This window comes from Chaetomium strumarium, assembly GCF_033439665.1.
Source record: "Chaetomium strumarium strain CBS 333.67 chromosome Unknown B0T15scaffold_5, whole genome shotgun sequence".
In the NCBI taxonomy this organism is placed as follows: domain Eukaryota; kingdom Fungi; phylum Ascomycota; class Sordariomycetes; order Sordariales; family Chaetomiaceae; genus Chaetomium; species Chaetomium strumarium.
In genome coordinates this window covers 3,112,784-3,124,878 of record NW_026944433.1, presented here as the reverse complement: position 1 = coordinate 3,124,878, position 12,095 = coordinate 3,112,784, and the positions used below count along the sequence as shown (strand labels likewise).

Sequence of the window (12,095 nt, the reverse complement as noted above, 5' to 3'; positions counted from 1 at the left end):
CTGCTGGCTGTGGTATGGGATGACGTCGTGCAAGTCGTCACCCAGAACACGGTCAGCTTTTGCGTTTTTCCTCCTTCCTGGGCGGTCTGGGTTCCTTCGGTGGAATTCTCTTAGTTTTTCTGCGCAGCTGAGGTGTTCTGCTGGTTCCCATGAGTTGTCTTCTGGCCCGAAGTCGAGCCATTTGATCAAGTATTCTAGCCTTCCGTTGGCTATTCGTGAATCCAAGATTTCCTCAACGTCCCATTCTTCTTCTTCGTCCTCGGCTTCGATGTCCTTTGCAACCCGTGCGTTCCTGGGTGCTGGTTCGAGGAGCGAGATATGGAAGACGTTGGTGCGTAGCTTCATCGTTGATGGTAGCGAAAGTCGATAGTTGGATCTCGAGATTCTTGCGTCGATTTTGAATGGTCCAATCTTTCTGAAGTCGAGCTTCTGGCTTGGCCGTTTCGTTCTCAAATTCCGGGAAATGAGGTAGACCATGTCTCCTCTCTCAAGGCGAGGTCCCTCGAGCCGATGTTTGTCGTAGTACTCCTTCATCCTGAGTCTGACGAACTCGAGTTCTTCTTTTAGCATTGCATGCAGTGCATGCATCTTCTCCGCCTTGATTTTTGCCCTGGGTACCGTGACATCTGGTCCCTGGCGTAAATCTGCTTCGTAACCAAAGTTCGCGAAGAACGGAGTGACCTTTGTTGTCTCCGTTGGCGTTGTATTGTATGCAAGCTGTGCCGCTGGCAATAGATCAACCCAGTCGTCTTGCTGGAAGTTGACGAACGTCCTGAGATATTGTTCGACGATCTGGTTGAGCCTTTCTGTCTGGCCATCTGTCTGCGGGTGGTATGCTGTTGAAAGCTTGCTTTTCGTGCCCAAACGCTTCATAAGCGTTTGCCAGAACTTTGATGCGAATTTGGTGTCTCGGTCTGTGATCCATTCTTCCGGCCACCCATGAACTGCTGCGATGTGCCGATAGATCGTATCCGCAAGTTGCTCTGCTGACCATGATTCTTTGTATGGGAAGAAGTAGCTCCACTTGGTGAGTCGATCAACCACAGTGAGGATGCTGTCATACTTCGTTCCGGTAGTCGAGTCTTTCGAAAGCGGTAGTTTGGTGATAAAGTCCATCGTCACCGAACTCCATGGTCGTTCTGCAACTGGCAATGGTTCCAAGAACCCGTATGGTTTGTGCCGTGCCGACTTGCTTCTATTGCAGAGGTCGCATTCCTGCACAACAGTCTTGACTCTGGTCCTGAGTCCTGGGAAGTCGTAGTGTTGCCGAACCTTGGCGACTGTTTTGGCGATTCCCATGTGTCCTCCGAGTTTTGACTCGTGGATTGTCCTGATTAATTCCGTTTGATCCTGTGGTGCGACGTAGGCCTTGCCGTTGTACCATAACGCTCCATCTCTCCAAGAGATGCCTGCCTTCTCGTCTGCATCGTTCTGCTTCCGGTCTTGGAAGTCTTTTCCTAGCCGTTCTTCCCTGAAGACTGCGCAGCATTCTTCAAACGGTTGCAGAGGTTGTGTGCCGGGATCTTCGTCCTGTCGTGGAAGCGTGTCGTCATCGAGATCTTCCATCGGTTGGGGAGCGTGCCGTAGGGAACCGTCTGGCTGTTGTTGAAGTAATGGTGGCGAGGCTTCTGGTTGGCTGTTCCTGAAGTGATCTGGCCTCCTGCTCAACGCATCTGCCCGTGCGTTTTCCGAGCCTTTTTTGTAATTGATTTTGAAGTTGAACTCTGAAAGGAATTCTGCCCATCGAGTCTGTCGTCCGTTCAACACCTTGGTGGTAGTGAAGTACCGCAAGTTCTTGTGGTCTGTATAGACCTGGACTTCGTGGGTTGTGCCGCTGAGGTATGGTCTCCATTCTTGAAAGGCTTCGATGATGGCTAGCAACTCTTTGTCGTGGATTGGGTAGTTGAGTCGTGGTCCTTCGAGCTTTTTCGAAAAGAATGCAACTGGGTGTAACTTCCCATGTTCATCGCGCTGGCCAAGTTGTCCTCCGATTGCATAGTCTGATGCATCGGTTTCGACCTCAAATGGCTTCCGTGGGTCTGGCAACCAGAGCACTGGATCGGCGATGATTGCGTCGCGGATCTTCTGAAACGCTTGTTCGTGCTCGGCTTCCCACCGGAACTCGATGTCTTTCTTCGTGAGTTCGTGCAATGGTCGTGCAAGGTCGCCAAAGTTCCTGATGAACATTCGGTAGAAGTTGGCGAATCCGATGAATCCTCGCACCTCTGTCGTCGTTGTTGGTCGTGGCCATGTTTTGATCGCTTCGATCTTCGCTGGCTCCATCCTGATTCTGCCAGGCGAAATTTCGTATCCGAGAAACACTGTTTCCGTAACATGGAATTCGCTCTTATCCTTGTTGACTGACAATTTATGCTCGTGGAGTGCGTTTAGCACTGCCCTCACGTGTTCCTTGTGTTCCTCGAGTGTTTTGGAGAAGATGAGGATGTCGTCTAGGTAACAGACTGCGAATCGGTCGAGGAATGGGCGGATCGCATGATCAACGACCGCCTGGAAGGTTGCCGGTGCGTTTGTCAATCCGAAGGGCATTACGAGGTACTCGTAATGGCCGTAGGGAGTGCGAAACGCTGTCTTCCATTCATCCCCTTCCTTGATGCGAATGTGGGCGTACGCTGTTGGAAGGTCGAGGCGAGTAAAGTAACGGGCGCCTGCCAACTGGTCTCGAAGCCGCGAGATAAGTGGCAAGGGGTACCGGTTCTTTACCGTCTCTCCGTTCAGCTGTCGGTAGTCCACACACATCCGAAGCTTCCCATCCTTCTTTGGAACGAATAGGACTGGGTAGCCCGCCGGTGATGTCGATGGTCTGATATGCCCTATCTTGAGATTCTCCTCAAGATATCTCCTTAACTCAGCATCTTGTTTTTCGTTGGTGTGGTACACCTTGAAGAACTTCAATTGGGCTCCTTCCTTGAGTTTGATTTCGTGATCCCAAGGTCCATGGTCTGGTAGCCCCTTAAGATGCTTTGCTTCGAACGCCGGGTGTCCTTGGTATTCCGCTGGGATTTTGCCCGTTTCCGCGTTCTTCTCTGTACTCCGGTAGTACGAGAACTTGTCTCCGGCCGTGATACTGGCCGCTTCCCTCCAGGTGACCCAATCCTGGAATTCAAATTCTCCGGTCTCATCGATTGAGATGACAGCGATTTCGATGTCGTCTGTGTCTCTCTGAGCCGTGCGAGGGCATCGTCGCAAGTGGCGTCGTCTCTGGCCTGGTCTTGCCGATTCCCGCTGTTCTTCCTGGTGACTGCCGCCTCTTCCTGAGTCCGTAGTGCGCTGCCTGGCACTGTCCGTCTCTTGCGGTGGATCCATAGGGGCCGCCTTCCGGGGCGATCTTCCCTGCTGCGATCCGTCGTCTGCGCTTTCCATCTCGTTGGTCGGATACGGCCTCTGTTCCCGAGGTCGTAGGTGGCCACCTCCCTTCCAACTGATGTCTGGGTCGTAGTCTCGATGCCATGGGCGTCCTAGAATCATGTCCTTCTTAGGCCCCATTTCAACAATGTCAAACACCACTCTGGTGGTTTTCCCTTCCACCGTGATCTCAAGTGGTTCCGTTTCCCGTCGTACCCATTGGGTGTCGAATGGTCCTTTAACGATGTGCTGTTTCTTCTTGATCCTCCACGGGATCCTAAGTCGATTGACAAGTGTTGGCGAGATGAGGTCGACCTGAGATCCTCCATCTACCAGTGCCAATGTTTGGAATCCTTTCCAGTATGCCATAACCCAGATTCTGTCATCGGGCTTGTCGTTCTGAATCGCAGCGGCTTCCTTTTTGCTCGCTGGGAGGTCGTAGATCCTTTTCCTTGCGTGGTTCTTCCTGCACCCGCGGATCTGTCGTTGTTGTGATGGATTTAGTGGTTTCCGGGCCCCTCGGAGGGCCCTGAGCCGTTTCCCAACTCCGTCCTGGCGTCTGGATAGGCGTCCCCATCCTCCTGTGCCTCTTGGTTGCCGTCCTGCGGTCCAAGTCTCGGGAGTTCTTCGAATAATTGTCGAATTTCGTTGGCTCTTCTTCCTTCCTCTCGTCGTTCGCGAGGCGTCATCCATCTTCGTGTATGTGTCTTGCGTTCGTGATGTTCTTGGAGCTTCGCTTGCATATGGATTAAGCAATCCTGGCTCTTGCACTGTCGAGTGCTATTGGGCCACCGCTGGCAGTCTTCTGGCTGGGTTCTTCGCGGTGTCACCCTGATTCTGTCGTATGCGTTGGTCCTTTCGACCTTCCATAGGGACTGGTCGGCGTTCTCCGTTTTGGTCGGTAGGCCTGTCGGGCCAAAAGTCGTTGTCGAATTTTGATCGAAAATGGTATCGGCATTCGTGCGCGATGCACTGGAACCATGGGACGTAGACGTGGTCGTATCGCTGGGGTTGGAGTCGAAGTGCGTCTTGTTCGTGGGGTTCGTAGCGCGGGCCGAATCCAATCCAGATGCGTACCGCGTTGCTGTCCCCGACGCCGTTGTACGGCTTCTTATTCCAAAAAGTGTCCCAATCTTGTGGTTCCTGCCCCTTGAGTCTTCGCTGGTTCTGGGCCTTCTGGTATTCAGCCTCGGGGTTCTTGATTCCATTATTCCCCCTGCCCTGGCTTAGGTCCTGTGCTGGTCCATCCCACAAGTTCGAGTGGTGCTCTTCCTGGACCCTGACCAACTTGGCCTTGACGAATTCTAGTTGGCTCATGGCCTGAGCCTTTTCTTCTGCGAGTCTTCGGGTAATTGTTCGAAGCTCGGCTTGTTCCTCTTCAGCCTCCTGAAGGCGCTGGGCGAGAAAGATGGGGTTCGGGCCAACGGGTTCGTTGTCCGATTGTCGTGTCCTCCATTGACCTTCTTCATTCTGGGTCAACTGGAATCCCCAACCTTCTGCGAGTTGTGATGCTGCGGCGGCGGCAATGTCGTAGCCTGTGATGGGTTCTTCGAACGTAACGTGGGGGCTATTGCTTCCTGACCGAGAGGAGTCATCGATGCTTCCTTCAGCCATGCCTCGGTCAACTGCGTCGTCGAAGTCATCCTCGGTGTAGCTTGCCGCAGCCACTTCAACCACGCGGGTTGACTTGTCGATCGTGGCATTTTCCTTGCCGGGCACCTGCTTCCAGTTCTTCTTGCTGCGGCACTCCCGCTTGAAGTGCCCTTTCTTGCCGCAATTGAAACAGGTGGCCTGGGACTTGTCCTTCCGTCCTTTATCCTCACGCTGGGTGGCGTCCACGTCCATTGGACCAGCGTGGGTGCCATGCGACGTGCTGGGGTACTGTCGCTTCTTTTTGTCGTTTGCCTTGACGAATGTAGGCTGCGTTCCGCGTCCCTTGCGCTGCTGGCGCCTGGCATAAATCCGGTCGTCAATGCGGATAGCCATGGCGATATATTCGTCAAGCGTGTCGGGTCGGTCCTTTTGATACAGTTCATCCTTGACTTCTTCCTTCAAGCCATCGTAGAACAACTGCATAAGACCTTCGTCATTGATCTCGCACCGAAGTGAATCCTGGCGGAACTGCATGGCGTAGGCAGCCGCCGACTTTGTCTGCCTCAGGCGTGCGAGTCGCTCCTGCGCGTGGAGCTTCTCATCATGGTCTCCGAACACCTTCTGGATTTCCTGTTCAAATTTGTCGTATGATTTGAAAATTTCAATGGTGAAATCGTCCTGAGCGTCCGCACTGTTGGTTAGCCAATCCTTAAGGGTGGGTTCAAACCATCGAAGTGCCTTCCCCTCGAGCCGCGAGCAGATGAACATGACTTTGGCGGATTCGTCCGCAAACTTGTCCGGGTAGTACTTGAGGTAGGCCCTCATGGATGTAAGGAATCCAGCGAGTCCTTCTTTGTCGCCTCCGTACTTGGGGGGTGCTTCGAGTTTGGCTTTGTCCTTGGGCTTGCCGTTGTAGGCCTCGTTGACGAGCTGTTGCATATGGCCGTTTTCGGCCTCAAGCTGGGCGATTTTGGCGTTGAGAGTCTCGAGAGCCTGCTGCATCTGTCGCATGGTTGCGGCCTGGCTCTGGGATTCCGGGGTGCTAGGTGTCTGGGGCGCCATGATGGTCGGTGGTACCTTCGATCTGAACCGTGACAGAGTCAAAGGGAGTGAGCAACGTGTGACGAAACCACAGGCAGTCCTGCCTCTGAAAGGGTTCGCCGGTCGAAGGTAACTGCTGGTCGGACTGTAGGTCTCGGTGAAGCCAAAAGGTTCACAACAATGCTTGCCGCAATGTCTGCACAATAGGTATGGGCTATTGCTTGTAATATTGCTCACTGGAGAACTCCCAGAGTCCTCCAGAACGAGTGACTATATACTAGCTATCTTCTTGGGTGCTCAGTACTTCGATTCGATGAGCACCCAGGTGCTCATCGTGATATGCCCCTGATCACTCTGATCGCTTACATCCTGCAGAGTGCTCAGCGGTATTGGCACCTTAGCACCTTTGCCTGTCTCTGACTGGTCCGCCTAGTTGTCCAAATGATTGGCTCGGGACGCCCCCGCGTCCCCACATACGGCCGTCTGCCCTGCAGCCTGCCGTTGGTTAATTCGTGACATCTATTTGTTAGTCGTCTCTGTTCCTTTCCCAGCGCCATTGATTGCTGGTTTTGATCGCTTTAATCAATAGGGGATCCCTTAAGGACCCCGTCTAGCCGCTTGATTAAGGCCCCTATAAACTAGAATATAATTTCTATAGGGGCGAGTTAGCAGAATATATAGAACAAAGGTCAAAATCTTATGCTTCGGAATATAATTCGGCGGTATACTAGCGTATCTAGTCTCTATCTCTCCCTCTAACGGAGAGAGCAGTTCTAGATCGAAGACCAGACTCTCTACTTTATTCTGCTTAGCCCTGCTATATTATAGACTAGGATAATCTAGACAACATCGCTTCTGGCTACCCCCTTTAGTTTTAATAGCACCTAAATATATTAGCCTATAATATAGGTAAGTATATATAAGGGAAAATAAACCCAATAGCTTATCGCTAGTTTTATTTCTATTCTTTCGGTATATATTCCTAATAACCTTAATAAACTTTTCTCTTATAGTATAGAAAACAGTATAGTCATTAACAATATAGGTTAGGAACTTGGCGAAGACACCTGCTAGATTATGCTTATCGAGAAGTATATATATAGTTCTGGACAGCATAAAACAGGCCAGAATAAAAATATTAATGACGGAATTATTAGATCCTAGCTTTTCGACAAGAGGCATAAGTACTCGAGATTTAGGCGCCCTATTTACTACTAGTTCGACATTCTCCTTAAATGTATCCTTTATATAACGTTTCCCAAATGCATTTGGCATTAGTACCTTTAGCATAGTTATATTCCGGTCTATATTCTTCTATATATAAGAGAAGGACTTGGCTGCCTCCAGCCTCGATAAGTATATATCCAGTCCAACGTCGAGTCCGAAGAATAAAGTATCCTTAGTAACGGAGAATTACAAAGATATAATGGCGTTATAATAGTAAAGACCGGTTGACAAGGACGGTAACGGCCGATGGTAGTAAGGACGGCAACGATAATGGTGGTAAGGAAACGGCGTACGACAACAGTGGTGAAGATAGCGACGATAATGCTAGTAAAGACGGCAACAACAACGGTGGTGAGGACAGCAACGCCAACAGTGTTAGAGACAGCAACGATGGTTGGTGAGGAACGCCAAAGAAAAGCCAGACCGGGGATAAGTACGTTAAAGCCATTGTAGATTACATAACTCTTCTCATCCACACCCGATCTTCCATTCAAGCAGCGCGATGTGGGCCAGCTCTTCTCAATGGGCTGTGGCGGTCTTGGGCGGCGTTCACCGGTTGTATAGCTGGCTGCTACCCATACGTTATGCATGAGGCTCAGGATTGAGGAAGGGGTGGACTTTGATCTGCTGTTGGCTTCTCAGCCAGGTCTTTGCGCATGCACTATGCGCTTTGTGCGTCAGGCTGTGCTTGCAGCTGCTGGAATATATGTGGTTGGGGGTATTGATGACCTTCACCAAGCAACGCCACTGAATCTGCGGCCTTGTTTCGGAGCCCCGCATGCAGCTCTCTACAGCCAATCAAAAGATCTGCCCCACATCTACTGCCTGAATGGAACGGTCGGATTCAACTCGAGCACCCACAGCCGCCAAGAGGGGATGCTGCTACTGCTCACGAGTGGAACCGATAAAGACCGCGCAATACCAAGTACTTAGTGGTCTCTTCCTCGCCGGCTACTCCGCAAGCGGCCCACAGCCAATCAAGAAGAGCCGCCCGATCGCCACCTGCATTGCTTGAGCAGCCACAGTCACCAAAAAGGGAATACAGTTCTCACCGAGTTGGACACAGCAATGGCCACCACTGTTGGTCCAAACCTTCGTGAGGGTCATTGAGGCAGCAGGTGTGGGGCAGCTCTTCTTGATTGGCTATAACGTCACCTGCATGGATCCGGGCTGTGTATGGATCCGGGCCAGGGTCCTGGCCTGAATTCATTTCGACTGTCAGCCACAATGAACATCACGAACAACTTCATCAAACAGGCTGTTTGACCGCATTTTCCAACGAATCCATGGTTTGACCTGTTTTTTGAACTCCTCTGACAATAGCTAACCTTTTCCACATACCAGTCAACCTACGGCATCACCAACGCAGTCAACATACCACATCACCACTGCAATCGACGCAGTCAACCGACTGCATGGTACGTACTCAACCGACCGCATCATATGCAGTCAACTAACCGTATCATGAACGCAGTCAACGCAGTCAGCCAACCGCATCAACCATGGCGCCCAGTCAATCCAAACCCAAACCTCCCAAGCCCACACTCAAGAAGCCACCACGCAAGCGTACCAACAGCCAGGAAGAACGCATCCAGTCTGCTATTGAAGCCCTGCGAGCCGGGGAGGTCCCCAGCGTTCGAAACGCGGCCCACATCTTTGACATACCACGAACCACCCTCCAGGAACGGTATGCCGGTCGACGGCAGAACCACCGGGCCGCAGCCCAGCACTTGCAGCGGTTGACACCACAGGAGGAACAATCCATTGTTAATTCCATTTACCAGTTGGATGCCTGGGGCTGGCCAATGTCAATCTCGGCACTAGAACATCTTGCAGCCCAGTTGTTGCTGGCTAAGGGAGACATCCAGCCTTTGGGTGAACGGTGGATCTACAACTTCCTGAACCGGCACCCGGAATTGAAAGCTCGAAGGTCCCGGGCATTGGACCAAGCTAGGAAGGACGCTGTCGATCACAACACATTACAACATTGGTTCGAGCTATATCAAACTATCAAGTTGGCTTATAACATCGCTGACGACGACACCTACAACATGGATGAAAAGGGGTGCATAAAAGGCATGGGGGACAACCACAAAGTCATTGTTCCGAGGGATTCATTAGAGCCGACCGTCGTTCAACCCGGTAACCGCGAATGGGTCTCTATTATCGAATGCATCTCGGCCAACAATGACGTCCTTCCACCCTTCGTCATCTTCCAGGGCAAACGCATTCAACAAGCGTGGATTCCCAAGGACCTCGACCCCCAGTTTGTTATCCGGGTTAGTGAGAACGGCTGGACCGATTGCAACATTGCTCTAGAATGGATCCGACACTTCGACAAGTATACGGCACCCCGAACACATGGTAAATACCGGCTCCTCATTCTTGACGGCCATGCAAGCCATGTTTCACCCCAGTTCGTGGAATACTGCGAGGAGCACAACATCATACCACTTTGCTTACCACCACACTCGACACATGAATTGCAACCTCTTGATGTCGGGGTCTTCGGGCCGTTGGCTAAGGCTTACCGTAAGTTAGTTACTGAAGGGGCATTGTTCGGAGCTGTCAAGGTAGATAACCACCAGTTCCTCCGGTATTATGAGAAGGCCCGGGCTTGCATTTTCCGGAACATTCCGGAGGCATGGAGAGGAGCTGGGTTACTACCTTACAACCCAGAGAAGGTCCTAGCCCGGCATAGGCCAGCCGAGGCACCTATAACGGCACTGGCACTGGCACCGGCACCTACATCGGCACCCGCAACGGCACCCGCAACGGCACCCGCAACGGCACCCACAACAGCACCCGCAACGGCACCCAGACCCAGGACCTCTGACCGGCCGAAGACCCCAGCGATGGTCAGTATTACTGATCAACAGGGCCGTCGAGCCGAGCTCCCGGTGACTGGCGACATGGCTACAAAGATCAACCAGGTTGTGGAGGAACTGTTCCAGATTTGTGATACCCCCAAGAGAGCCAGGCTGTCCTGGATGAAAGACTACTTCCTAACTACGCAAGCTGACAATACCACACTCAGGGCCCTGACCCAGGAAGTAGTGAAAAAGAGGTTCGAGAGCCGGAAAAAGTCCTCGAGGAAGCATTTTGGTGAGGCCCGGGTACTGACTGTGGAAGACATCCGGGCTCGCATAAGTGAAAGGGAGGCTAAGGAAGCCGTGGAAGCCAGGGAAAAGGAACGTCGTATAGCATTAAGAGGGGTAGTGGGCTTTGCGAAGGGTGTTTGGAAGGACTACAAAATGGGCCCAGATGTGTTCAAGTAGGTGGATTTGGATGTGTTTTCCAGACCCCCATTGCTTTCTGGCCATGGCACTGTCGTCTGCTTGTGAATAGCTTCAATTTTGACCCAGCTGTGATCATGTTGGTGATGGTGGGCATGGTGTTATGGTGCCCCTAAATTAGCCGAAATTGCCTGGCCCGGATCCGTGCACGGCCCGGATCTATGTAGGTGACGTTACTTTGGGTTAAGAGTTTCGGGAATGAATAGAGGTGCTTTGGCCATCATGTACTAGGGCATGGGTGGGTGCGCTCTGTGAAAGGGGGTGGGCCCGCATGTGGGGCCTTACGTTCATGGGAGAACAAGATCCAAGTATCACTAGAGGCGAAACTGGAGTATTGGACAATGGCAGAAAAGGGTTAGGTCGGCCTCGTCGCGGGACTTCGACTACGGCAAATAGCCTAGCCCGGAGAGTGAGGTGCGTGGGATATAAATGTTCGTTGTCCTGTTGGTCTTGGCAGAGGTCGTTGGTTTTGTGCTTACGGTGCGAGCTGTGTGGTAGATTTGGTAATTAGAGTGCTGCTGCTGAGCGAGCCACGATTGTCTCTAGTTTCGGGCGGCTCCGTTTGACTCGTTGTGCTGTAGCTGGCTGGTACCTCCACGACCGTCGTTGGAGGAGGAGCGGTGATACGGTTTGACGGCGCGGTGGTGGCGGCGAGGCGAACTGGTCATTGCCGTCGCTGTCGATATTGATTCTTGAGATTTTCCCCGTAGACCCTGGACGTTCCGGCCGAAGATGCTTGGCGCAGTTGCCGACAGATGCTTGGCAGCGGTGGGAACAGGGCGAAGTCATCGTCATGTGGACCGCTGTCGGCATGTGTAGGATCACCGACAGGATCCCGTCGACACTACGGCGAGAGAGAAAACGTCATTCGGATCCGAGAAAGGACACGGGAACTCGGCATGTGACGAAGGAATCCAAAAGGCGCTGCGACTTGATTACCCCTGCGGGTCTGTGCTGGGCAGAATACCCTGACAGACAATGTTGTGCCGCGGTTTCAGCTCCCCCGCTCGACTGAAGGACTTCCATGAACCGCTCGTCATCGTAAATCACTTTAAGGTCAGGCGGAACTACTGTACGGATTACACCGTTTATGCAATGCCGATCAAGCCCGAGTGGGCCCAACGAAGTCTGGCAGCGGGGGAGGCAGGCAAGATGGGCGGCGCGGCCTGACGAGGAACAATGTTTGGCGGGTAAGAGCAACGAGGCCGGCCCAAGTACGATAGCGGCCTGTAGAAGACAAAGTTCACGACGACTGAGAGAAAATGGCTTGACTTGCACCGACGTTGTTGGTGAGGAGAGGTTGATGATGCAAAAGCGGCTGTCGGCCTTACGCCTCATTGGGAGGAACACGAAAATGCTAACTTACTGTTTTCACAGTACCGATATTGAACTATCGGCTCCGCCAGGGGGGCGTTAAATTGTGGTGTTTATGGACAAAGAGCGCTATTATTGACAACTAAAGGCCAGAAATGGATAGTTATTGGATCATAGTGTAAGCCTAGCTGCAGATAAATACCACAGCCCCTCTTACCAGTCATCTGTGCTATCTTGCTCTCTACAGCTTGTGGATGTATC

The 12,095-nt window shown here is 52.2% G+C and overlaps 2 protein-coding genes across 2 annotated transcripts; one reads left to right on the top strand and one right to left on the bottom strand.

Annotated features, from left to right (window-relative positions):
- Nucleotides 1-7,301: 7,301 nt before the first annotated feature.
- B0T15DRAFT_537751 (uncharacterized protein) lies at nt 7,302-7,932 on the bottom strand. Its single transcript, XM_062869647.1, has one exon. The coding sequence runs from the start codon at nt 7,670-7,672 to the stop codon at nt 7,430-7,432; it is 243 nt and encodes an 80-aa protein (XP_062720621.1). The 5' UTR covers nt 7,673-7,932; the 3' UTR covers nt 7,302-7,429.
- Nucleotides 7,933-10,063: 2,131 nt separating this feature from the next.
- On the top strand, nt 10,064-11,144 carry B0T15DRAFT_576190 (uncharacterized protein; the record flags this gene model as incomplete). Its single annotated transcript, XM_062871019.1, has 5 exons — nt 10,064-10,498; nt 10,573-10,609; nt 10,642-10,683; nt 10,917-10,934; nt 11,067-11,144. Exons 1-5 carry the CDS (start codon nt 10,080-10,082, stop codon nt 11,142-11,144), a joined length of 594 nt encoding a protein of 197 aa, XP_062720620.1. The 5' UTR covers nt 10,064-10,079.
- Nucleotides 11,145-12,095: the final 951 nt, after the last annotated feature.